Raw genomic sequence first — 25,233 nt, 5'->3', positions numbered from 1 at the left:
GCTGAATTGCAAATACATTGGTCGTCTTCTCCCAACAGCCATCCAGCTATAGCACCTAGTTCCCATACTTGTTTACCTATATTCAAGTAAAGAACAAACCAACCAATTTAATCATTATCATAATCTAGCTCCTTAGATCTAGTTTCTCTAGATAGACCTAGTTTCTCTGCTGTATTTATTATACGAAATCCTGAACCCATGCCAAAACGCCAATGCCATGCCAAAACCGTGCAGTTTATCCCACCACTTCAAAGTCAAACCCCAATTCGTCAACAATCGCCTCATACGCCTCCTCTTCCTCCCCAAGCTCCTTCTTCTCTTCCTTCGGCGTCTCTGCTGATAAAAAGGGCTCTGCATTCCCCTCCACTGCCCTTTCTACTAATTCCGGCCAGTAGTCGAACCCGTCACGCACCGTAAAGCCGGTCTTGTGGCCCAGGAAAAGGCGCCCCAACTTCGCCCTCGTTCCCTCAACCTTCTCGAGCCGCACGAGACGATAGCCGAGGAAGACAATGGTCTCCTCCTCATAATACGCTGAGTAGCCCTTCTCGCGGACTACTTGGAAATGGCCGCCAGCGCCAATGTTAACGTTCAAGGTGGGTTCCGGGATGGGCACCTTGACGGTTGCACCGACACCAGACGAACGGCCCGTTGAATCGCTGATCTCCATGTTTGTCAAAGTTACAATGTCGGTGATGAAATAGCCTTGGTCGTGGTTACTCCGCAGTAGCTCGAATAGCTCCTCGAAATATTCCTTGTTCTTGAGAAGCTCTTTGAACTTCTCGCCCGGCGAGTCCATGTGCCATATCCTCGCTACCGTGGCCATCTTCTCGCTGCTGTCCTCCTTGGCCCTGTCCACAAACGCCTCGAGGATTTCGTTGAGTGACGCCGAAACGCCAGCATCTTTGATGCGCCGGGTCCAGAACTTGACGTTGCGCACCTGGATGGGCTTGGGGTCGAGATCTGCGACAATGTCTCGGGGCAGCTTTGCGCCTGTGCGGTAGGGGATGTGGCGTTCGGTGGGAAGGTCTGGGTATTTGACGACGCTGCCGATCAGCTTGTCGCGATATACGCCAGCGTCGAGGCGTGGCTGGATGAGCCAGAGAGGCTTTGTCTCGTGAGCGTGGGGCATTGTGTCGTTGCTGTTGCGATTGTTACCGCTGGTGGTGGTTGTAGCAGTGTTCTCGCTGTTGTTATTTTGGCGACGATGTGTAGATGAGCCGATTGGGAGGAGATGGCGGCTATGAAGTTGTGGGCTTATGACGGCAGCCGTTGACATTGTAGGAGGAAAAAGAGGAAGCAGAAGAGTATAACGGCCAATGGATATAGGTAGAAGCAATAGCGGTAGTGAGATCTACTAGGGCTATTTCAGCTACTTTGTTTACTTTCTCTAGCAGAGCTAGTAACGATAGTAGCAATGGTAAAAGAGGTAGAGAAAATAGATAATCTAGAGCTTGTATATGAATATTATATAGCTATTGAATATTACAGTTCAAGACATTATTTCTAATTGGATTTATCGCAATCGCCGAGGCCATGGAAGCTTCGCCGCATCAGTCATATATGGTTGACAGCCTTGAAATGTGGCATGTGACGTTGTTGTTCCTGGTGAGGCCGCCACTTTACTAAGTTTAGGCTGCGCCACAGGTCCTAGCATCGCCCTGTGATTCGGTGTGTGCTCGCTGCGCCACATATAGATGAACGCCAGTCAGAGAGGCTCTGGAGAGAAGCAGCGGCTATTCAAGGGCCGGAGAGAGCGCGTGCTCGTTTACTAGGTACTAGGTAGGTCTGGTATTGGATATGTTAGAGTAGCAGGAGCAGAAGGAGCAGAAGGAGTAGTAGTAGTACCGAACCTCAACCTCCAATACTTGATGCTCTATAAGCGCTTAAAAGAGGTATAACTTTGATCTTGCCAGGCACATTCAGCCTCAGACGGCCCTCCATCTTCAATACACTCTCCAATTCTCAGTCGAGGTGTTATCGCCACTGCCACCGGCCAACTCTCGCTTGGAAGGGCTTCGGTACTCGTACGTTGGCTAACACGGGATGGCTATGACCGGCATGGAGTCTCGCGCCACTCGGTCCCATGAACCAGACCATGGAAAACGACAACCCATCAGGTCATCCCAGAGTCTGCCTGGCTATGACAGGCCATGAACCTTAAGGCTGGTATTATTTTGTATGGCACTGCATGTTGGCTTGCTGTGAATCAGAAGTAGAATTGTATATTGCCCATGTAAAAAAGGCAGATGCTTGCTGACCTCCAGCGCACTCAGCCACTATAACCATATGCCCATACCAGGAGCACCCTCTATATTGCGCACCAGCCACACTTCCTTCAGGTCGTCATCTCTCCCCTTCAGCTCCTTTGTGCCAGTCCTAAACTTGACACTTCCATCATTTTGTTCTTTCAGCTGATGATTTTCACGTCTGCGCATCATAATTTATCGGGCATGAATTGCTCAGTGAAGAGATTAATCATACCACGATATTCTCGACACCCAATACTTGGCATAAATGGCGGACTCGCGAGAGTCGTTTAAGGGTTTATTCCATCGCGTACGGGGGGCCTTTACACGACAAGGAAGCTCAGAAGGGAGCGGTCTGCAGGTTGTGCAGGACACCGAAGATGCAGAAATAGAGTATGTTTCACCGATCTATAGTGCGTAGTTATCATGCCACCTAGCTGACTACAAACGCAGCATCGTGGCCGTTCATGGCCTTGGCGGACAAGGCTTCAAATCATGGATCTCGCTTGAGGGCGGCAAATCCAAATCCTGGTTGGAGGACCTTCTCGCAAAGGATATCCCCAACGCGAGGATCATGACGTATGGGTATATTTCTGATGGAGTCAACTATCGGTATCTTGTGCGCAACGTGCTCTACGGCAGGGCCTTGGACTTGGTCAAAGAGCTAGGGAGCCAACGCAGTCGCGACGGGACGAATCACCGGCCACTGTTTTTCATCGCCCATAGCTTAGGAGGATGGATCGTCAAACGCGCGCTCATCATCTCCAGCGAGGCTATAGATGCAGAGCTCAAAGATATTGAGCTGTCGACCTGTGGAGTTGCCTTTTTGGGGACATTGTCTCCTGGGAGGCCGCTATCCCCCACGCCGCTTGCGCATGTCATTCGAAGGACGACGTCGGGGTTTGATGACCATCCGAGTTATACTCGCGGACAATCCATGCAGGCACATGATATCGAATGGTTGGAAAATCAGATGGAGGCGTTCAAGGCGATTACAGCACTGCCGCAGCTCTCGTTTCATGAGACGAAGCAAACGGGGCATGAATTTGTTGTCGAACAGCGACATTCCATGTCTGGCTCAGATGGTGTGCAGATTGGCTTGTCCGCTACCCATTCGGGCTTGATCCAATTTGAGGGTCGCGATGCAAACTACATGACGTTGTTAGGAAACTTCCGCGACATGATACATAACGCCAAATCCTCTGGGCTTTTGGAGACGAAGCGAAAGGCATTTAATCATGTGACGGGTGAGCGTGTAATTCCATAACGGATGGCAATAACACTAATGAGAATATAGATCAACACTTAGAATACCTATCCGAGGGTTTCGACATTCCATACAAGCTGCCTGGTGATCCGAGCGTCATCATACATAGAAATAGTCTGCTTGAACTGCTCGAAGCTAGCTTCAAGCCGTCCTCTGATCGGCAGGCTCTACATATCAGTATCGCTGGTCTGTGGGGAGATGCTGGAGTTGGCAAGACCACACTCGCTAGAGACTACGCCGAGATCAACAAGAATGAACTTTCCTTCGTCTTCTGGATTTGGGCCGAGAGTTGGGAGACAGTCGTTACAAGTTATCTAGAGTTTGCGAATAACCTGGTCGAGTACTACTCCAAGAATACTACTCGAGCTCAAGTGGAGAACGAACTTGGGCTCGCAGGAGTGGCGGAGATGCTCAAGGTAAAGAGCATTCAACAATTGGATACGTTAAGAGTGAAGGCGGTGGTCCGAGCCGTCAAAGACTGGTTAATGAGGCCTGAAAATGACAGGTGGCTCCTCATTTTCGACAACATTGAACCATCATTCGATATATCCGACTTTATTCCACTCACACTTACTGGTAAAATCATCTTGACTTCAAGGGATAGGAGCAACTGTGTATGGGGAACGAAGCTGCGCATCGGGCCGATGACAGACGAAGAAGCAGTAGAACTACTTCGTTCTGTAGTAGGAGACGAGTCCTTGGACACCGATTCTAAAGGTATTTTAAACTTCCTTGTTCAAGTCATTGAGACATCTAACGATCCCATGCAGGCGAAGCAGCTCATAGATTGGTAAGGCAGCTCAAATGTCACCCCCAGAGCATAGCCATCGCCGCTTCTACCATCTGTAAGAAAGGACTCGACATCTCCCAGTACCAGAAGGAGCTCGCATCCAATATGCCACTCAGGATATTGGGCTCCACGCTTGACCAGTCGTCCGTCACAAGAACAGTGCTTCGTATTAGCGCCATGCTTTCGTACACAGTCATTCCAGTTGCCTTGTTCAGTCCATCCAAAAGACTAAAGAATACGCCCGCACGGTTTACCGATGCCTTTGCAGAAATTAGAGGTGCGTTATACAAAGTGTTTCTCGTAGTAAATGGATTCTAATTGATAAGCAGCATTTCAAGATGCAAACCGACTTGATGATGTTTTGCAATATCTCTTTGATCAAAACTTCATACAAACCCCTTCCCCTGATTCTCCACCACCGTCAGCAACCTCATCGCCCAGCTCACCCTCGGCATCGCAAGCCACGAATTCCTCAACAACATCGTTTGAAACATTTATACTAGATCCTGCGGCCCGCGATTATGTGCGTGCAACGCTCAAAAATGAAGAACAAAAGGAAAATGCATGGCTGGCTTGCAACATTTGCGTAGATGGAATTCGGGAAAAGGAGACGACTTCATCGAGTCTACCGGAAATTCACGACTTTGGAAGAATCATGGCTCCTCATGCAAAGACTTGTTATGACGATTGGTCCGGCATCCTAGCGCACGATGATGACGACGTCGCATGGCAGGTATTGGGAAACGTGTGCATGACACAAGGTGCACTGGAGCAAGCTATTGGCTGCTTCGAACTTTCACTGCGCCAGAAATCGCACATGGACGCCAGGGAAAGGATCCAAACCTCCCTATCGCTTGCATCGCTGCTTCAACAAGCAGGGCAACACGAAAGAAGTGCCGAAGTCTTGACAAATATTGACTTGGCATCGATCGACAAAGCTCTAGGTTTCCGTGTTGCTCTGGCAAAGGCCTCCGCCGCTGCTGCCTTGGGTGATTTTGACGACGTCGAGGACCAATACGAAATTATTGAGCACAGGCAAGAGGCAGAGCTTGGCCCAACAGATGCGGCGACTGTGAGTACAGTGCAAAAGCTCGCATCTACGCTAGAACAGCTAGGGAAGATGGAAGAGGCACAAGCACTCTATCGTCGAGTGTACATCTCCTACCAAAGCATGTTTGGACAGAGCCACCCCATTACCGTTGAAGCCCTCGATGAGCTTGCCCATGTATCCAAGGCTAGCAACGCTATGGATGAGGCTGAGGCACTCTACAAGAAGTCACTCGAGATCAAGACCAGGACCCTTGGAGCAGAGCACCCAAGCACAGCTCACGCGATGCAGAAGCTGGCTGTCATTGATGATATACGTTGTCGCTACGAAGATGCCAAGACAAAGTATCAAAAAGCTCTGGATATCATGGCTGCGTCACTGGGCAGAGCTCACCCGCTTTATACAACCACGATGGAGAATCTAGCATTAAGCTGTCGCTTGCATGCCCACGCGCTGGGAGAGGAAGACGAAACGGCCTCGATTCTCTCCTCCGAAACAGATACCACCACACGAGCTTTTCGTTCGCGTGTCCGTCGTCGTCTGACAATGAACTCAATAAATACCATCACCCAAGCAGGGCACTCAAATAGATCCAAAGAAGAGGCCGTGCTTCGTGACGCTTCCCGTCGTCGGGCCTTTGCCGAAGCGGAAAAACTCTACCTCGACGTCCTTGCTATTAAGAAGTCTGCGACGGAACTATACCGTGTGGAAGAGGCCGTTGAGACGGGATCCAAGTTGCGAGAGATGTATGAGAATGAGCCCTTTTTCGACGACTGTCGGGATGAAAAGGTCTTAGCCTTGATGGGGCTATTGAGGGAGATGAAGAGGAGAGGGACGCTTTAATGCTTCGCTCTCTGAGTGGTTAATTCTCTGTCTCGAAGCCTTTCGAGTTTTGAAATGGGAGGCCATCATATGTCTCACCGGCTATAATTGAGATTTTGAGAGTCGGAAACAATAACAAGAAACCGGCCGTGTGGCTCAATGGCAGAGCGTCTGACTACGATTAAGTACATCAGGAGGTTGCAGGTTCGACCCCTGTCTCGGTCAATTTTTTTCGTCTTCCTCGCAGTTACTTTTTTTTTGTTCAAGCGCTAGTTGCTGCTGCTAATCTTTCTGTTTTATCCGTGGTATGTGTTGGCTGGTTTATGTCATGTTTCTACGATGGGTTGAGCGAGGTGTTTTTGAAGTTTTATGATTTACGATGAAGTAGTGTTAGTGTGGCGGGATGGTAGGATTTAGGAACTATTTGTTCTTCGTGTGGCGGTTTACTGTGTCATTTCCTCTAAGCGGTGTTTTGGTGCAAGCGAGGAAGCCTTCCTTTTCAGCAATACATTCAATTCACTTATTCATTCGCATATCCACTTAGTCGAAGTTGTACTCTTTTTGATGCCATTTGTATGGAGTTGCAATGTGGTAGATATACTTGGTTGACTTGTGTTTATATATAATGTTTTCCAAGTCATGTCCATCCTAACCCTGTGCCCAACTCTCCAGCGCCATTCATATAAAAAAAAATTCGCATCCATCCAATAATACGGGAGAAAGCTGAATCATTACTTGCAGAGCTGCAAAACACTGATAATAATACTCATCGTACCCAACGAGTGAGAGAGTTCTTTGGTAGTCACTCTCCAGCTAGTCTCTTCCATCCCCATAATGGTATATATGTATAGTTCCCCGCACTCTAACAGTCCTTACTGTTGCTGTTGCTGCTGCTGCTGCTGCTCCTCCGAAGGAGGCGGCGGCGGCGGAGGCGCAAAGTACGCCTTTCCAGCCTCCACAAGAATCTGCTGATCGATACGGCCCTGGGTATCGCCATATTCGACCCTCTTCCACGTCGTAATGCGGGCCTCCTCGGTGTCGACCTCGAAGAGGCGCAATCGGCGGACGTATCCGCCGTAGCCGGCGTAGCCGCCGAAGCCGATGCCGCCGGAGTAGCACATCCACATGGCGGGCACCTTTTGGACGTCGTCGGGCTTCTTCTCCGACTTGAGGGGCAGTTTCTCTTCCCAGCCCGGCAGGAAGGATTTTGTCTCGTCGCCGTGGGAGGAGAGGGAGCAGTAGTCGTTGACGTGGTCACTAAGGGGGCACATGGCGTTAACAAACCAAGGAAAAATCGGTGAAAGGGGGGACTTCTTTTTGGTAGGTTACTTACTGTCCGGCGCTGACCATGACGATGCCCTCTGCAACGAGAGCATCGTGGAATCCGGTGTTGTAGACGGGTGCGGTGACGCCTTCGCGCCAATCTCCCACACGCGGCTTATCCCAGTCAGCGTATTCGGTAAGTGGGATGTGAATAAAGGCAATGTCCATGTGTCGATGCGTGTATCCATCATGGTTCTTTTTGAGACTTGCGCTTGTCTTCTTGAACCAGTCAATCTGGTTAGGTTTCACCCAGTCATAACCAGGGTAGTGACGCTCATCAGGGGAGTAAGAATGAGTGTCGAGGAGATAGATGGTCAAGGCGGAGTGTTCGTTGTGGCCACGAGCCAAGACTTCGATGTAGTAGTTACCGACGCCGTCAACGTCGACGGGGCCAGCTCGGGATAGGGAGTAGGGCAGAGTCTCCATCAAGGCCATCTGGGCTTCCCGCGACATGGACTTTTCGTCGTCATGGTTGCCAAAGATGGCGGCATAGGGTATTTTGCGCTCAATCAGGAGAGAGGCGTACTTGTATATGGCCTGAAATCCAGAGTTAGCTTCACATGTCTCATAAATCTACACAGTCGAAACAAAGCAAACAGGGCAACATACCGACGGAGCATCGGGGGCCGTATCCCCGTTAACCTGGTCGCCGCTCAAGATAACCAGGTCAGGCTTCTCTTCGTCAAGCATCTTGGTAAGGAAATCGAGCGTCCTGGGATCAGCCTCGCATTTGCCTCCCTTGTAGCCATCTGGAACAGCATCTCGGCACTCGCCAACGCCGGTGCTGAGGTGCAAGTCGCCCACTTGCATGATCTTAAACCGTCCATTGTCGGGGATTCTAGGCTTCGGCTTCTTTAGCTCATGAGGCGCTCCTCTACGCACAGTCAGATGGGCGCTGAGGAGACTCCCCCCGGTGCCAAGTTGTAGAGGTCGTCCGACAATCCCCCATCCATTGCGCGCCTCCGTTGCGTCGTCGCCAAAGACGACATCGACATCCGTCACTGCAGCATCTGAGTCGCTGGACTTTTTATTTCTAGAGCGCTTCAGCCATATACCACCCGGCCGCGGTTCCCAGTGCTCGCTCTCGTTGGCGACGTCACCAGGGTTCAGCGAACCGACAGAGACGCCGACGACAACCTCGTCTTCGGCCGTCAGCTCCTCTTCGTGCTTGCGACGGACGTGTAGGTATGCGCGCGATGTCCACGCCTTGCCCAGGTATAGTTCCTTCTCGATGCGATGCCAGTCGGTTGGATTCAGTTCGCAGGAGGAAAAGGGCTTGAGGCTGGAGCAGGTTGTGATGGTAACATCGGTGACTACCAGGCCGGGGTGGTGGGAGGGCATGTAGTTGTGGAGAGCATTGGGGAGGACCCTGTAGTTGCGATCGAGGAAGAAGATGATGATTGTGGTGACGAATGCTACGGCGCCCAGCTGCGTGAGCGTGCGAACCTGGTGGAAGCAGCTTGTCAGTATCCAAGTCCAAGTCCAAGAAGTCCAAGTCCAAGTCTAGGGCAAACAGAGCAGTCCAACGTACAATACGTCGCGTCATCTTGACTGCGAGCTGGATATCAAACAGTATGGATTGGATCTCGGGGATGCGCCGCGCAGCAAAAGTCTGCTTAGTATGGCATCTTCATGCAAACGAGCATCGTGGAGGTGTTCAAGTCGGGCTTCGTATATCGGACGCCACCTCAGCAATTCGCCGCAGCCGCGCGCACACGCCAGCCAGTAGCAAGCACCTATATTCGTACAGCTATTCGTACAGCTATCCGGGGGCCTTAAGGGAGGAGGCTGAAGCTCTGGCTTGGCGAATATCTGGTTCGTTGCGGGTGTCGACTTTTTGGTGATAAGGCCATAATTCCATAATTCGATAGCAACCAAGGGGTCAATGCCGGGAACAGCGAGATGAGCCACCGCAATTGGTCCGAAGCCAAGTCGCCCCAGCCAGGGTTGTGTACGGCCTGGCTCCAGCGGGGCTTCCAGTGGGGGACGACTGAACTGTAGCGAGCTCTGGGCCCTGTAAGTTTGCTGGAAGTTTGCTGGAGGGGCCCCTAACACGGCAGCGCCAGAGGGAACCAGGCACTAATGCAAGATCTAGCGTGCTAGCGAGGCATCGCTCCAAGGGATCGAAAAAGCAAAATCGGGCATTTTGCGGTGAGGGAATCCAACGTCAGAATATTATGGCATTTGCTGGTGAGATATTACGGTGTTGCGTAAGTGGACGGCAATGCATGAGTAGAGCTGCGGTTGTTATTTGCTCAATGGATGATTTGATTTACCCCATGGGGGCTGAAAGGATTCTATTCCCTTGGCATGAGGCGGAATATAGGAAGATGCCGGGTAAGTCTTGATGCGAGGGGAGATGGAAAGGGGAGAAGCAGCGACATTTGGGCTTTCATGGTAAATACAGCACGGATCAGGGCCAATGCAATGAATGGAGTCAAAGAATAGATACATTGGTAATTCATGGCATCAAAGAGATGTAACGGCGTAGCACAAAGAGCCTTTAATAAGAGTTCCGTTGATGTAAGTTGATACTACTCAGGTACTAAGCTTCACACAGCTCTTTTAAGCTTACTGGTCCGTGCGCATTCCTGGTGCAAATCACGATTCCCCCAGCCTCGTCCACAGCCGTAATAGAATAGCGGCCCGGATCGCGTCTCTTCCCATCTCGACTCTCTCTCTCCTCCCTCTTCACTCTCTTTCCCCATCGCCCTTTTCTTCTTCTTCGCGCGCCGCTTCCCGGCAATTCACCTCGATTCATTTCGTTTTCGCCGACGACCGACTTTCTTCTTCTTCCACTCCCTCGGCCCCAATTCGTCCAGCCACCGCGACCGCGCGACATTCTTTTTCTATCCCATCAAGACCTTTTTTTTCTTCTTCTTCTTCGACAATGGCCGACTACTCTTCCCTCAAGGTGCCGGAGCTGAAGAAGCTCCTGGCGGAAAAGAAGCTGTCGCAGACGGGCAACAAGGCCGACCTCATTGCGCGACTGCAGGAGGACGACAAGAAGACCGCTACCGCGTCGGCGTCGAAAGCCGACAAGCCGGGTATGTAGCTGCTGCGCCCTTTCTTCGCCGTACATCATGACTACAATCACAATCACGTTGAGCGGGAACGCGCGAAACAAGAAGACTACGTTGAGCACTTAGAAGGACAGCGAGCGCTAACAAAGTCCGCCCCAGCCGAGACCAAGGAGGACGAAATCAGCTACAGCGACGATGAGCCCGCTGCCGCTTCAAAACCTGCAAAGGAACAGGCAGCCAAGCCCGCAGAGAAGGCCGCTGCTGAGCCCGCCGCCGCCGCAGAAGCTCCCGCAGACAAGGACGAAGCCAAGCCCGCCGAGGAATCCGGCGATAAGCCCGCCGCCGACGAGGCAGAGGCCAAGGAGCCCGCGCCGTCCTTTGCCATCGGCCTCTCGTCCACCACCGCCGACGAGGAGCTTAAGAAGCGCGTCGAGCGGGCCAAGCGCTTCGGCACGGAGCTCGACGAGGAGACCAAGAAGCTGGCCGAGCGTGCGAAGCGCTTTGGCGTTGATGACAAGGAAGTGGCCAGCGGGCTCGACTCTGCGCTGCCCGAGAGGCCGCTGAAGCGTGGCCGCGGCCGCAACGAGGGCGACGGCAACAGGCCCGGCAAGCGACGCAGCCAGGACCGCAGGGAGCCCTCGGGCAACGAGAGGCGCAGCGGTCGCAACAAGGGCAATCAGAACCAGGGCGGCAAGGCTTCGGGCAAGCCCAAGTTCAGCAGCATCATAGAGGATCCTGCTGAGAAGGCAAAGGCCGAGAAGCGAGCTGCCAGATTTGCTGCGGCGTAAAAAAAATCAGCCGCAATGTTTGCTGTGGATTATTGGGGGAAAAAGGGGGGAGAACAAAGAGATTTGGAGATGACATCTGTAATGAGAACGTCTTTTTGGGAGGGATGAAACGGCAATGTATATCCATATGAGAGCGCTTTTTCTAATAAGAGGCTAAAACGGCGTTGTGGGTTTTGAACTACTTTCGTATCTTGGAACTCGCTGTGATGCTGCTGTTGGGATCTCTCTCTGTACGACGTGTGAATGTTGTGTTTACGTTGGCTGCGTCCACTGGATACGCACACCATTTCTGCTTGGGAAAAGGCCACGCTCCCTAAATGAAAAGGAACAAAAATCCCTTGATCCATAAACGGCCCTTCTCTCGACAAACCCGCAGTGATGGCTTCATCTCATCACCAAAGCATTCACACAACTTCACGAGAAACGCTGCCCTTTCACATGCAGCAAGAAAGAAAAGACGCACATGCTCTCGCACAGACTACCAGAAATACATATCCTCCTCCCTTATCCGTAACAAAGAGAAAAGACCCCATCACAATCACATATACTAAAACCCGTGATCTCCGCTCCATGCCCACATCCTAGCTCCTATCACACATTATCACATCTCCCCGCTCCCCGAAATAAATAAATAAAAAAAATGGCCTCACGGGAAAAGGGATCCTCCGGCGGCATTTGAACCCACCACCTCTTTTTTTTCCCTCCCTTATCTGCTCTGCTCCAATGTGATGAGTCGTTCTGGATGGCGTTATATAAAACAGGGGTAGGGTGGTATACTATGTACTACTTTCGTACAGTACGGGTACGGGAAGTCAATCTTAGCCGTGAAGCTAGCCTGCAGAGATTTTTTGTGAAATATCATATTCCCACATCGTTTCAGTTGGATGGCACCTGGGCTTGGTCTGGCTGAATAAGAGGGAAGCTTACGCGCCGGGCATGCAGGCAAGAGGATGTCGCTAGTCGCCCTGGCAGCTGGGAGTGGGTTTGATGGGGGACCAATAGCGATGAGGAGATGTTGGTGAGCTTCTGACCTGAGAGATGCTAGCTATCAGACCAAGACAGACTATCAGACCAAGATGGATATTCTCGGAGGAAGCATCAAAGTGTCAGGAGCAACAACGGAGTAAAACACGGGAATATTGAATGGGATAAAGGGGGGATGACGGGACTACGTCCCTCCTCAGCTGAGCCACAGACGTGAGGTTGTGTCGTCGATATGATGGTGATTCGTCCCCGGAGGTAAACACCACTTTCCACTAAGAGCAAGATGGGAGAAAGCCCGAGTGCGCCGTTTCTAGCTCTTTTTGAGTATGTCCGGGCTCATATCAGATATCTGCAGGCCAAAGGACGGTTGGTCAACATGAGAACAGACTAAGCTGATTGTCCGAGACATCCAACAGCGACAAGAATCGTGCCAGAAATATGCAGAGGGGGTGCAAAGAATAGGCAGTTTACATGTAGTCAGATATCAGCCGCTGCGTCAATCAGAGAACAGAAGCCAATCACTCGGTGTCCAGGCAGCCCTTCAACGCCGCCACCGACTTGATGTGTCATACGGATGGACCAACAGCAAGTCCAACAAAAGATCCATCTCAAGTTGCCGTGAGAAGGCGTCGTGACCAACGCGCTAATCCCGCATTTCGAGCAAGAAAAGCTGCTTCCAGTGGAAATCAAGCGCCCCAACCACACCAAGGAGGAGCCCATCTAGCGGCTCGCTCGGTCGTCGGTTTTGGAGGTGAGACGAGCAGAGCAGAGATTTCACCTCGGGGAGCCAACGTCCGTGCCTTGTTCCCCACGTGTAGACCCGTCGGCAGACATGATTCAGCGCTCAAGAGGCAGAAGGGCCAAGGCCTTGAGTGGTTGGACGGCGTTGGAGAGTGAGGCACTTCCCGTCACGTTACTTGGAGACTTTGAAATCCGGGAGCCAATGACACGCCCGAAACCCTTGCTGAGCTAAAGCGAGATGGGGTCCTCGCCTGGCGTCTTGCGCACTTTGATATTGATAGATGGCAAATAGGGTGTGAAGGTTTGGAAGGGCAGGGGCCGTGACTTGATTCGCCAGCCATGCTCTGAGAATTGTGGTTTCTACAGCAGCATACTCGTACAAGCAAGGGCGGGAATATGCCTCTTCGGCAATGTGCCATGTTAGTAAACAATGCCGACATTATGCCTTGACAAGCCGACAACGGGCAATCAACGTGTCAGCCCAAGTCCAGAGCACCTTGTCTCGGTCCCGAGTGACTCTTGCAATGCATTGATCCATGTTCGGGCAACAAAGGCAAAAAAAGAGCACAGCGATACACGTCATGAAGGCCCAAGAAAAGCAACGATGGCAAGCCATGACGCTTCAGAGTGTCGTCAGCAAAGGCAAAGGCGCCGGCCGTGGATCTGGCGATTTGACAACAGCCACAGGCCACCAGCCCCACCAGGCCAAGTGCGGGAGCGGCCACAGCGGGACGTGCCACGTCACAAGCCTCACTTTGTCCCAAGTGTGGCCAAGTGTGGCCAAGTGTGGCGAAGCACCGTCAATGTCAATGCGTGTCGATATTATTAGCAGGCAGGTTGCCTCCGTCCCAACTTGATGCCGACTTTGGACTTCGTTTTCGAGATGTGCACGAAATGCAACACTTTCTGCGGGACTGCCAACAAACAGTCGGTCGGTGAGTGATAGACATGGCCAGCTCATCCGGGTCGCCACTAGCTGTCCATGCCATTGATGCATTGATATGCAGTTTTCAGCTCCGTTGTGCACCCCGAGTTGTTGGGTCAAGGCATACAGGCAAACAGGTCAAGGCACGGCTTTTGGAGAATGACTGACCCGACATCTGCCGCATGCTTAGCGTTCGGGATCAGGGCGTGCGGATGCAGGGAGAGAGGAAGGGAAAACCTGTTCTGTTGCTATTCTTGTCATTGCTGCACTGCGTCGTCTTGATTTGCTCCGTCATGGATCAAGTGCTCCGTGCTCTGCCGGGCTTTGCTCCGCATGACGAGTACGGGAAGTCATCACGATGCCCAACACAGCAAGCTGCCGAGCGGACGGGCTTGCCAGGCTCAGCTGTCCGACGTCTCAAGGATTCTGGTGAACTTTTTGCAATGGCGATATAATCAAGTTGAGCAACTAAATTGCTGAGCTCTATGGTGTAATTAGCATGCTGGGGTACGTTCCTTGGTTGCTAGTGATGTTGAGAACGAGGCGTTCTGGCTATCGGGGGTATCCTGGCAAGCAGGGGACGGAAAGCGTTCAGCCGGGTCCAGTAAAGTGATTGGAAGAAAATCAAAAATAGTAGCCAATCGTAAGGCAGAGGCAGCCGCCTTCTTCTCCAATATTGACGAATCGCTGCCTGGCCATGTTCGAAAGTACCTGGTCTGTAGGAGCACACACTTGCTGAGGGACGTGCGTTTGAGGAGAGAAAGTGGACAAAGTGAGCCTCCTTCACCGGCTGCCCACTTGGAGTGATAGACCCTGGTCGTATTTGCATCCGCGGTGTGATAGTGGTGGTGCGACAATTTGCGGCTGGCCTCCGGGATCATCTGTAGTGCAACAACGGTCTATGTGACAATATCGGAAATGACAAGGAAAAAAAAAAAACTTGGACTTCTGCGAGCAATATTTCCCCTTTGCCGAAGGGCTGGTCGAAAAGCACGAAGCAGATAGGGCCGCAAATGCACGGTGATCTACTAGCAGCAATACCTTGTAGTGCTAATGCTCCCCAGCTGGTTACATGCAGCCGGAAGATGCATCAGAGGCCCATGCAGGAGCATCTCTCAAACCTGAATAGCGGCCGACATCTGTCCGTCTAGGCGTTCATCTGGAGAGCAATGGATACGGGCGTAGGATTCAGTGCTACCACCGCACATATCCAGGCTGATGCCAGCGTCAAGCTGGTGGTGTCTCTCGGGCAACGGGATGACTGTTGCCCGTGCGAGGTCGCAAGAGTGTGCTAGAGAGGCGTGGAGCGAGGATGCAGGTGTTTTGTTTGCTCGCCAATTGAGTCCAAGGATGCATCTCCCAGATCCAGACAGAGGCTGGGGTGGGCAAGGACGCACTATTCGTACTTAGTGCGCGGACAGGACAGGCCTATGATTACCGGCCTGAGCACTACTTGTCAATTGGCGCCATTGCATGAAGATGACAGGAAGAGGCGAGATGGAGGCAGATGAATCTGTGCGGGGCAGATGAAGAGAGACTGAGGCTTGACATGTGCAAGTTGCGAGCAGAGCAGTGACAAGACGAGTCGATGCCTCAGGTGCTGGCAGCAAAAGTGCGGAGTAATACCTGGGCCAATGCACTAATCTGCTGTAGCTACTCCGTAAAGTACCCTCAATTCATCAATACGACACACACACTCGCACTCCTTCGCCAGCTACAGAACAGATACCGAGCAAACTAATTCATTAGCAGGCAGCACACATGCCACACGAGCCTGCACACCACCCCGTTGGCTCTCACCCTCCATGGCCTGCAAAATTTTGACGCCCACCGATGCCATCCAGTAGGAGAAGGTGGATAAGCTAACGACGCAGATCGTACGGAATGCTGAGACATGCAGACACATCGACCTGTCGGAGTCGACAGAAATGAGACATACATGTACAGGCAAGACATGTCTCAGACATGCATACAGCCTCTAGCAGACGACACCCGGCTGTGGCTGATGGCCTCGTCCTAAACGGGCGTAAGCTCGGCGACCACGCCCAGCTGCCTCTCGTCTCGTCTCGCGTGCCGGCCGGGACATGGACATGAGAGCATGGGAGGAGATGGAGACTGGAGGATGCCCATGTGATGTGGCCGCCAGCAACGACGCCTCTTGATAGTGCCAGCGGTGGTGACGATGGCGATGATGATGATGTTGATGGCACGACAACAAACGGCCGTGATCAACGAGACCGTCATGGCCCATGTGGCCGTCTTCGCTACTCCGCCCCAACCGAGACGTCCTGTCCATCTGCTGCCAATTGCACACGACGGCTAGCCTGGCAGCGAGGATGAGGCCGCGCCAATGAGTCCCTCGCCCACTGCATTCCCTCGGGCTAGTCCTCGCCGCTTGGCGCCTTCAGGAACCACGACAGCCTTTCATCTTCAACGGCGAGGCCAAGCGGAGACGTTGGACCCTCGGCCGCCCCACTGCTGCTGGGGATGGACATGCTTGGACTGCCAGGAACAGACGCCGTGGCCAGCCCTCGTGCCCAATCGTCGCCTCGCCCTGCCCGGCCTGGCTCTGACGAGATTCCATAGGACCACGGCCGTGTTTTTCATGCGCATGGCGGCGCAGCTGCAGCTGCATCTGCAGTAGCAGCAGCGCAGTGCCACTGATCTCCCCAAGCTTCCGGGACCCCAGCATGGACGGACTGGCCATCGCACTGCCTCCGATCGGCCACGTTTGACCGCCGCCCAAGACCGTACAGTAGCCAGCAGGACAGAATGCCCTCTTGTGCATTGAGAACTTTGCCGTCTGCAGTACGGAGTAGACGTGGACAGCACGCCTCTCCACAGGCGCCACCCCAAGGCTTTCCCAAGCACTCGTGTCGCGGCTGCAGTCAACCACTCACGATGCTGCGTCTGGAGGCCTTCATCGCCTAAAGAAGCATGACACCCACAAGATGCCAATGATCGTGTCTACAAAGGCTGCGGTGCTTTTCCCTCTGCTCCATGCAGCTTCATCCACCTACTGTCCCCGCCCTCTCAGTCCTCTCATAGCCAGTCTCGTTGGTTTATCCTCAGTCCCGACCACTGGGCCTCGTTTCGCCACTCCACACCTACTCGTGCCTTCTTCGCCACGCCTGTATTCGCAAAGGGACCAATCGATCCCCAGCTGGCAAAATCCTGTCCGAGCTCGACATCCCCCCTGTCGTTTGCTCCAAGCCAAGTGCTCTACCGGCCTGGCTCAGTCAATTTTAACCTACTGGCAAACGCTCTCTCAGCAGCACTAAGCTACTCCGTGCCTAGTTCAGCTTATTCCCGCCTCGGGCTGCGTCCCCACTCCTCCGGTCCTCTCAGTCTGCCGGTTTCTTTTATACTACCGGCACTCCATCGTTACATTGTTCCCTTTTCGTGCACGATAATTTCTTTTTTCCCTCCTCGTTTATTCTTGAAATAGCCACTCACCTTCGCTTTGAGAGCCTCGGTAGAAGTTTCTTTTTTTGCTCTGGAGCTCTTCGACAAGAGTCCCTTGTGATCTGAGCTCTTTGCCGGATTTGGCTGTACCATACTGTGTACCAGCAGCTCTGCTAATAGTGAGGCTTTGACCTAAGGCTCGTGGCCAACAAGGTGAGCAGGCTCCTTTTCATTAATTTAATTTCTGATGGGTCGAAATATTACCTGTGCTCTTGCCCAACGCCGCAATTACATTATTGCTTAGTAGTTACGTTGCATCTGCTGACATGTGAGCAAGACAAAGTTTGACTTGAATACCCTTTGGACGAAGTATGCATCTCTATACATCATAAGAGGCATGTTTGGAATACTACAAATATCCCACGAGGTTGGAACAGTATGGCATCCCCCAAGGCGGGATATGGATTACCGGTCAGGCCATCCGACGGCTTTCGAAGACGGCCCGAAGACTCGAAGCAATTGAGTGGCATTCCCAAATCTACTTCCCGAACGAGCGAGAGAGAAACGGATATCCCGAAACTGGTAAAGCAAGACTCATCACAGCTACGTGCGGCTAGCCGAGTCCCTCTCCCATCTTCAGCACGTCGGCCCTCTGCTACTGCACAGCAATCCGTCCCAAAGATTGTTCCGGATCGACAATCAAAGTCATGGGGCTCGGCGACGAGCTCTTCTGGCTACTCACGATCCCATACGCAGACCGAATCAGGGTCCTCCTCTTCTAGTCGATCATTTGATAGTAGCTCAAAGCCGGGACAAAATGTGCCGAGACGCAAGAAGCCCTCACCGTCACCCGAGGCGGGCAGCCTGCTCAGTGGTTCTCCTGGTCTGGGCTCGAGTTCCCCTGGACTTCAATCACAGGGCATGATGGATTCGGCACTCGGAATTCAATTTAATCGAGGTATAACGGCAAGCCCAAGTATCGTTCAAAAGGAAGAGCCATCCGACGTCTCGAAGCCTGTTGGCCAGTCTCCGGTCATCTACCCTGAGCTAGATCGATATCGTCATTACGACCGAGCACGCAGTGCTTCTAATAGACAGGCTGCAGACATGCCTTACCGCCTGGCTACACATGATCTTCCACCGCCGACTCCCGGGAGCTTGCTCTTCTCCGCCAATAGCAGTCAGGTTAGTGCCATCAGTGGTAGCCCTTCAACCAGATTTTCTGCATCGCCCGGTCCGGGGCCATATAGCCGAGACACAACCCCAACTTCAATATCCTCACAGTCCCCTGGCCTCGTTGTTCCTAGCCGGGGCTTCCCCTTGGCGAAGATTCGACAGCATAGCCCGGCTCTTACTCGCCCACCCGTTACCCGACGAAGGACTGGGAGCATTTCAAATGAGGTGGATTCTATAAGCGTTGATCCCCACGGCCTTGCAGCAGTTCGAGAGTCATTGACTTCGTCATCATCGAGCTCAACTGTCAAGGGTAGCATCAACATAAAGAAGGAAAGGAAAGGAGGCAAAAGCCTCGCAGCACCGCCACCAAGTCCCCCTCCACGGAAATCTTCGCAGAGGTTCCACCCAAGCGAAGATGAAGATGAGCTCTCTCCCAGACAAAAACGCCGGCCAGAGGCTCAACCCATGGGTATCTCATCCCCACCAAGGTCGATTCTTCCACTTCGCAATTACCAATCACCCTCGCCGCAGGCTCTGCCACCGCGCCGACCCAGTCGAGATGGTACTTCTGATCTCAAGTCCCAACTGTATACCCCCATTCCAGTAATCCAAAGTAGCTTGGCACTCAGGGCTCTCAATCAAGAGAGACGCGACAGTGAGACTTCAATGCCTCATCCACCTCCGCTTTCAACTCTGCAGACCAACAAGAGCGCATCAACTTCGAACCTACTCACATCTGAGCAACCTACCTCATCAGGCAAATTGACGAGTAGGAGAAAGCTTAGCGTTTCTGGCCCATTTGCGTCTGGCCCAGCTCGACCAGCTGCTACGCCGTCCCCAAATATCAAGTCTTCTGGCCCTCGATTTCCGTTCTTTGGGCGGAGAAAAGCTTCTGCAGAGAACACGCCAAATGAAAAGGACAGCAAGGATAAACAGAAAGTATCTCGAAAGGGGCCAGCAGCTGGTACAGGTCATGAAGGGTACGGACGGCTTGGTGCTGTTCGGAGGAGAAGCGCAGTCATTGCCAACCCTCGGAAATCCAACGAGAGCCTTGTCAGTGGCGATTCCTTCCTAGCTGACCGCATCAACCCTGTCGTTATTGCTGGGGGAGCTGTCATTGAGAATCGAAACGCCAGTGCAGAGCTCAGCAGGACAGAGAGCAATATGAGCTTGACGACAAACGAACGCCCAAGCATTGATTCAATTGCAAATTCAACCACATCTTCTGTTTTAAGGGGTGTTCCAGGAACGGGACTTTGGCCGTCGGCAATTCCTCGTGAGCAGAATCACACGAATAGTCGAAGACCATCGGACAGTACCGATACCAGTAGCGTGGCTATGGGCTCTACTCTGGCATTTAGACGATCAATTCAACGATTGAAGTCGTTTCCAGACAACCCTCTGCAACTACCAAGGCCAATCAACACCAGTGGAGTGATTTCATCACCCATGACTAGCTTTGATACCAGCATCATGTCTGATGAGTCTTCTGTATTCAATCTTCAGCAGCAGCCTTCCCATGAAATCGGTAACGCTCATCCGGCTCCTAAAAAGCTCAAGAAAAAGCCTCGATCTCCGAGGAAATGGAATTTCTTCAGCAGATCAAACAACCAGCCCAAACCAGACAAGGCAAGCGAAACGGTTGCCGTTACTGTACAACCAGTAGAGAAGAAGCCGGTGGCTTTTTACACTATTATGGATTCACCCGAGCAAGAATCAGCCGAGCCCGTAGATCTCAAGGAGATTCTGCGCGAGGCTGATGCGTACGCACGCTCACCTGCCAAGATCACTACCCCTGAGTTGCAAACAGAGGGAGCTCAGTCGTTCAACACATCTCGGCTGCAGCCTTCAGCGAACATTTTGCCACAGCCTCTCTCACCAGTCCAAGACTACTATGCTGTGGCGGACGGGCCAGCCATTTCTCGAATGGAAGGAATAGCCCCCCCTGCAGCAGTAACTCTGAGTTCTGGAAGACCAAGCCGCCTGGCACAGGTGGGAAGGATACCGCAGGTGGTGAGCAAGCGTTCAGAAGGACCCTCTCCTCGCAGTTTCTCTCGGCCGTTTATGGGAAATGGACAACTTTCTTTGCATATACCCAAGACACGCGGCCCGGGCTTGAATACTAGAATGCCTAATTTTTCAAAGCCATCTCCGATCCCGGATACAAGTGGTGGTGATGGCTCAACGACGGATGCGGGCACCGAGTTCTCCTTCTTCAGCGAACCTCGGTCACGTTTATCCCCCGAGCCTACAACTACGCAAGAATTCCTGGCCTTTTCTCCCCCTCGAAAGGATTCTGACTGTACGACAAGCTCAACCGAGTCTTGTGTCTCATACAATTATGCAGAGGCGACAGCTGTTATTCCAAAGCCTGATGACCCGCCTGCGGATGATGAAGTTTGGGACGAATATGATGATCTTCTGGGAGAAGACACTGTGAAAGGCCGACAGTCGACCACGTCTTCCAAAGGTGTTCCGTTCCACCTCGAAACCTACCAGATGAGGCTGGCAAAGGAGAACCCTCTCGAATCTCCAACGATCGTCACCGATAACCGCAAGCTGTCAACCATCTCAGATGCACGGACAACTTCCACTACATTTAGTGCTGACATGACGGAGAGAATTCGAAAGGCCTTCCAGCCTCATCCTAGCCCTACGGTACCATCGCCCGTGCCGGAGGCCGTAGAACAGAACGACGGTCGGCATTCTAGGAAGCCTAGCGCTGCTGAAACCATGCGTCACAGCACCGTTTCTTCCCACAAGTCTAGGCAATCAGGCTCGTCTACCTCTTCTGAAGAATGGACGCCCCTGGCTCAGGTGAACCTTCGCGTAGGTTCCATGACCGTCTCCAAATGGCTTAGCTTTGGCCAAGTTCTCTTCAGCGACATTCGGCATGGGCTGGTCCGGGGCCGAGACTCCCTTGAGCGCCCATCAGTTCTCGTCATTGACGGGCTTGGTAATGACGATTGGTCGTTTTATGCCGCGGAAACATACTCGGCTGCCGACTTCTTCAACCTCTCTCCACGAGCTCCTTTGCCTGCTGCTGATCCACAGAGTTCGGCCTCGCGATATCCCCTTAGCCCACCCAACCATCATCAAACACAATATCTTTCCCACCTCGAAGAGTTTCCCTTTGCTTCGAATACTTTCAACTGTGTTGTTTACCGATTTCCGACTGCTGCTCCGGAATCCCACTACCAGAATATCCTATCCGAATCCCGTCGTGTGCTCAAGCCGGGAGGATACCTTGAATTGTCTATTCTTGATGTTGATCTTAACAATATGGGTAACCGCGGGCGCCGTACCATTCGTCAACTCAAGGAACGCATACATGAAACTTCACCAGAGACTAATTTGGCCTCTACTGCCGACTTAATCGTTCGCCTCCTGGGCAAGAGTGGCTTTTCAACGATCAAGGCTGCACGCGTTGGCGTTCCGGTTGCAAGCTCAATCACTTCCTCTGATGATAACGCAAAAGGCAAAGGCTTAGCTGAGAAGAAGGCGAAGAAATCATCCAAAGACCAGCCTAGCTTGGCGGAAATGATGCGAGATCAAAGTCCGAACGCAGATGAGGGCATTACCAACATGGTCTCTCGAGTTGGACGCTGGTGGTATTCTCGATGCTACGAGAACGCAACAAGCCAATCTTCCGGAAAAAGCAGCATCTGGAATGACAAGGCTCTGCTCAGGGAATGCGAAGAACTGGGCACGAGCCTCAAACTGATGGTTTGCTGCGCTCGTGCACCTGAGAAGATCAACAGTGTCTAATCATATGCCGCTCAGTGCTTCGTTGCATCCTAAACTCTTTTATTTATATTTCATACTCTGTTGTTGTTTCATTAATTTCTTTCATTTTTTCATATCTTCCTACTGGCATCTGGAAGCAATGATACTGGAAAAAACCTCTCAAGATTGGAAGACATGGCGCAAGCCTATCATCAAGACTGGATCTTTAACGAGCATGATTCGACCTTCTTTTATCTTCTCTTTTTTACCATCTCATTTTATTTTTTCCTTTACAGTATCAAAAGAGTTGGGTCATTAATACCGCAAATCCGAGATTTTCCTCCACTCCCTTCAGCGAATGGGCCACGAACAGCGAATATACAATGGCTGTAAAGCCTCTGTCTAGCGCGCGTTGGAATTTTTAGTTTCGCTATACTGCTCGTTTCCTCTTTTCCCATCTCTTTTCGCTTTTTCTTTATCACGCCGCCGGACGGAGGGTTAGTTGCCGGCCACAAGACAGATATACTCTGGAAGATTTTCTTTTCGAACATGGCATTAGGGGTTAAATATTAATGGAGATGGCTCAACCTTGAGGAACTGAAGCAGGTGCAATGGCGGGCCGGCGCATTCTGCGGATGTCCTTTTTTTGAAGGATAACTCTCGATACCTTAGATTGTAACGAGAGGGAGAGCACAGAGGAGGATTACACCCCAGGGGGAAAAGGTGGTTTTGGTTTTTGTTTTACAAAGCGATTTTATGACGACGATGACGATATACATGAATATTTTTTTTTTGTAGCGCTGTATATAGAGATACCCGCCAACAATTGGTAGAATTTGAGAGTGAGAGTGATTTGGCTGGGACTTTTTGCAAAATAGCGAGCGGACCATTCTTTGGCTTATTTCTTTTGAAGATTGAGATGTTTTGTGGCTTGCAACTTTCTTGAGAACTGATATTCTTGATTGTGATGCAAATGTGACTGACTTGTATCATCAAGCTCCGCCCTTGTCATGACTTTTATATACACCAAAGGTCTTTAACCAGTCTATCCGCATCTATATGAAATGTCTATCCGGTAAATATGTCTAATGGCACAATATATACAAGAAATAGCCAACACATCGTCCCAGGATTCGTTGGCTGTGTCCAAGATGAAATGTCAACTTCACTCTTGGACCTCTGGCTCTTCAGAGGCTTCTTGGACTGGCACCTCAGACACAGGCCATCGCCGCAGTACAGCCACGAAGCCTCCTCCAGCAACACGCTCGCCTACTCTTGGCCGCATCACCTGTACCGGCTTATTGTTGCCGCCTTCTCCCTGCTGCGCTCTCGGCACTACAGTTTTTACATCCCAGTGTCTTCCACCAGAGCTGTCGTGCACGCCGCCGTCGGAGGCAGTAGTAGAATAGAGTTCAATGACTTTTTCCATGCGCACTGGCTGCTTTGTCTCATTGGACCAAGCTTGGAAATCGGCAATTTGGCTGATGGAAGGCTTGAAGAGGATGAGCAAGCCATTGGGCTGCAAAGCTTCAATTACACGCTGGGCGTTTTCGTGCGCCGACGGGAGATCGAGAATGGCGCGGGAGAGAAAAGGCTGTCCGCCTGTTTGCTCAAGTCGCTGACTTATAAACTCATCTATGGAGGTGACGTGGAAGTCGACAGAAGGCAAGTACTGCGCACGGCGAAAGTTGCGAACGAGCTTGTACGCAGCGCGAGCATGCTTCGAGTTGCGATCGAGAGTGTGTATTACCGCGCGACGGGAAGAAGCGTATGCATCGAGCGTGGCCTGTTCTTCGGGGGAGATTTCGAGGCATCCCCTCGAAGTGGCGAAGTCATAGCGAGACTTGAAGGGGGAAGCGATGAGGATTTGTCGAAGAGCGGCCGGCAGAGGCGGGTTTGCGGCGTGTATGGCGCGGGCGATGTGGAGAGTGAGGCTGCCCATGCCGGTGCCGGCTTCGAATATCTCGAAGGGAGGAGATGCATCGTCTTGGTCGTCTTCGCCGGGGCGAGAGGGATTGAGATCGAGGAGAGAGACGATTGTGTTGGCGTCGTTGGGGTAGATCTGCGACTGTTTAGCTTCTCAAGCCTACCGGCGTGCTAGAATTGAGTGAGAATTCTTACCGGCGTGGCGAGACGTTCGCTGTTAATTATGTAGCTTGCAAGAGACGGTTCATGCAAAACCACGGAATTGCCAGCGCTATCGCGAACCACATCGAGAATGCGACGGCCGATTAGATCTGACCCAGGAATAGAAGCCCCATACGAAAGCCTCACACGACTCTCTGGCTTCAAGGGAGCCGAGAGATGCCACTTTGCGTGTTTGGCGCCATGCTGGCGGAGGAAAAGAACGTCGTACTCTACAAGGAAGAAAAAGAAGGTTTGCTGTCTGTGTCTATTTTCTTCGGGAGAAGCTTGGTCGAGAAGGCTCCGGAGGCGTACCTTTGATTGTGCGATTCGAGGAAGAGTAGAAGCGGCAAAAGACTTTGCTGATGCTGCTGCTATTGCTGTTTAGGTGCTGGAGATGTCTGGAGCTCAATTGGCCGCGGAATAGCGACATGGCGGGCAGGTTTTTGGTGGGTTGGGAAGAGATGCTGGTGGTGATGAGGTCACCAAAATCCTGGGAAGGTTTGCGCCGGTGATACCTCGGAATGAGATTTCCGAGATGGATTTCGCTTGGATTTATTTGTATGGTACGGCGTAGAGGTAAGGTATATAAAAATTGAAGCAATCAATAAGTACCAGGTATTTACAATGCAGATAAACGCAATTCAAAGATGATGTCATCATGTCTTTATTCATTACCAAGGTTTTAATACTAACGGCAAGTCAAGTAGAAAAGAAGGTGCGATGAGAAATCAGGGTGCTACCGCCTTCCCAGAAGGACGGTCTGGTCTACCATCTGCATGACAATTGCCTCGTCCGTTCCTGCCATCCAAACTCCAGCCTGCCGCCTTCCCAGATAGTGCAGG

At 51.9% G+C, this 25,233-nt stretch overlaps 7 protein-coding genes across 7 annotated transcripts; 4 read left to right on the top strand and 3 right to left on the bottom strand.

Moving 5' to 3' along the window:
- Positions 1–88: 88 nt before the first annotated feature.
- TRIVIDRAFT_216550 (uncharacterized protein) lies at positions 89–1,494 on the bottom strand (the record flags this gene model as incomplete). The annotated part of the gene is made up of 1 exon (XM_014098413.1): positions 89–1,494. The coding sequence occupies one exon, from the start codon at positions 1,274–1,276 to the stop codon at positions 236–238; it is 1,041 nt and encodes a 346-aa protein (XP_013953888.1).
- Positions 1,495–3,659: 2,165 nt separating this feature from the next.
- TRIVIDRAFT_7604 (uncharacterized protein) lies at positions 3,660–4,187 on the top strand (the record flags this gene model as incomplete). The annotated part of the gene is made up of 1 exon (XM_014098081.1): positions 3,660–4,187. A coding segment is annotated over one exon (528 nt), but the record flags the coding sequence as incomplete, so codon positions are not given.
- A 1,152-nt stretch (positions 4,188–5,339) lies between these two features.
- Positions 5,340–5,780, top strand: TRIVIDRAFT_8323 (uncharacterized protein; the record flags this gene model as incomplete). Its single annotated transcript, XM_014098082.1, has 1 exon — positions 5,340–5,780. A coding segment is annotated over one exon (441 nt), but the record flags the coding sequence as incomplete, so codon positions are not given.
- A 935-nt stretch (positions 5,781–6,715) lies between these two features.
- Positions 6,716–9,177, bottom strand: TRIVIDRAFT_80971 (uncharacterized protein; the record flags this gene model as incomplete). Its single annotated transcript, XM_014098412.1, has 4 exons — positions 6,716–7,430; positions 7,507–8,033; positions 8,106–8,942; positions 9,028–9,177. 4 exons carry the CDS (start codon positions 9,040–9,042, stop codon positions 7,046–7,048), a joined length of 1,764 nt encoding a protein of 587 aa, XP_013953887.1.
- Positions 9,178–10,386: 1,209 nt separating this feature from the next.
- On the top strand, positions 10,387–11,307 carry TRIVIDRAFT_68079 (uncharacterized protein; the record flags this gene model as incomplete). Its single annotated transcript, XM_014098411.1, has 2 exons — positions 10,387–10,543; positions 10,679–11,307. The coding sequence occupies 2 exons, from the start codon at positions 10,387–10,389 to the stop codon at positions 11,305–11,307; spliced, it is 786 nt and encodes a 261-aa protein (XP_013953886.1).
- A 7,006-nt stretch (positions 11,308–18,313) lies between these two features.
- On the top strand, positions 18,314–22,288 carry TRIVIDRAFT_132245 (uncharacterized protein; the record flags this gene model as incomplete). Its single annotated transcript, XM_014098410.1, has 2 exons — positions 18,314–18,547; positions 18,647–22,288. Coding segments are annotated over 2 exons (3,876 nt in total), but the record flags the coding sequence as incomplete, so codon positions are not given.
- A 1,141-nt stretch (positions 22,289–23,429) lies between these two features.
- TRIVIDRAFT_46500 (uncharacterized protein) lies at positions 23,430–24,427 on the bottom strand (the record flags this gene model as incomplete). The annotated part of the gene is made up of 2 exons (XM_014098409.1): positions 23,430–24,326; positions 24,386–24,427. Coding segments are annotated over 2 exons (939 nt in total), but the record flags the coding sequence as incomplete, so codon positions are not given.
- Positions 24,428–25,233: the final 806 nt, after the last annotated feature.

The sequence above is a fragment of the Trichoderma virens genome (assembly GCF_000170995.1).
Source record: "Trichoderma virens Gv29-8 chromosome Unknown TRIVIscaffold_83, whole genome shotgun sequence".
NCBI lineage: Eukaryota > Fungi > Ascomycota > Sordariomycetes > Hypocreales > Hypocreaceae > Trichoderma > Trichoderma virens.
Note: the sequence above shows the minus strand (reverse complement) of the source record. Positions and strands in the feature narration are given on the sequence as shown.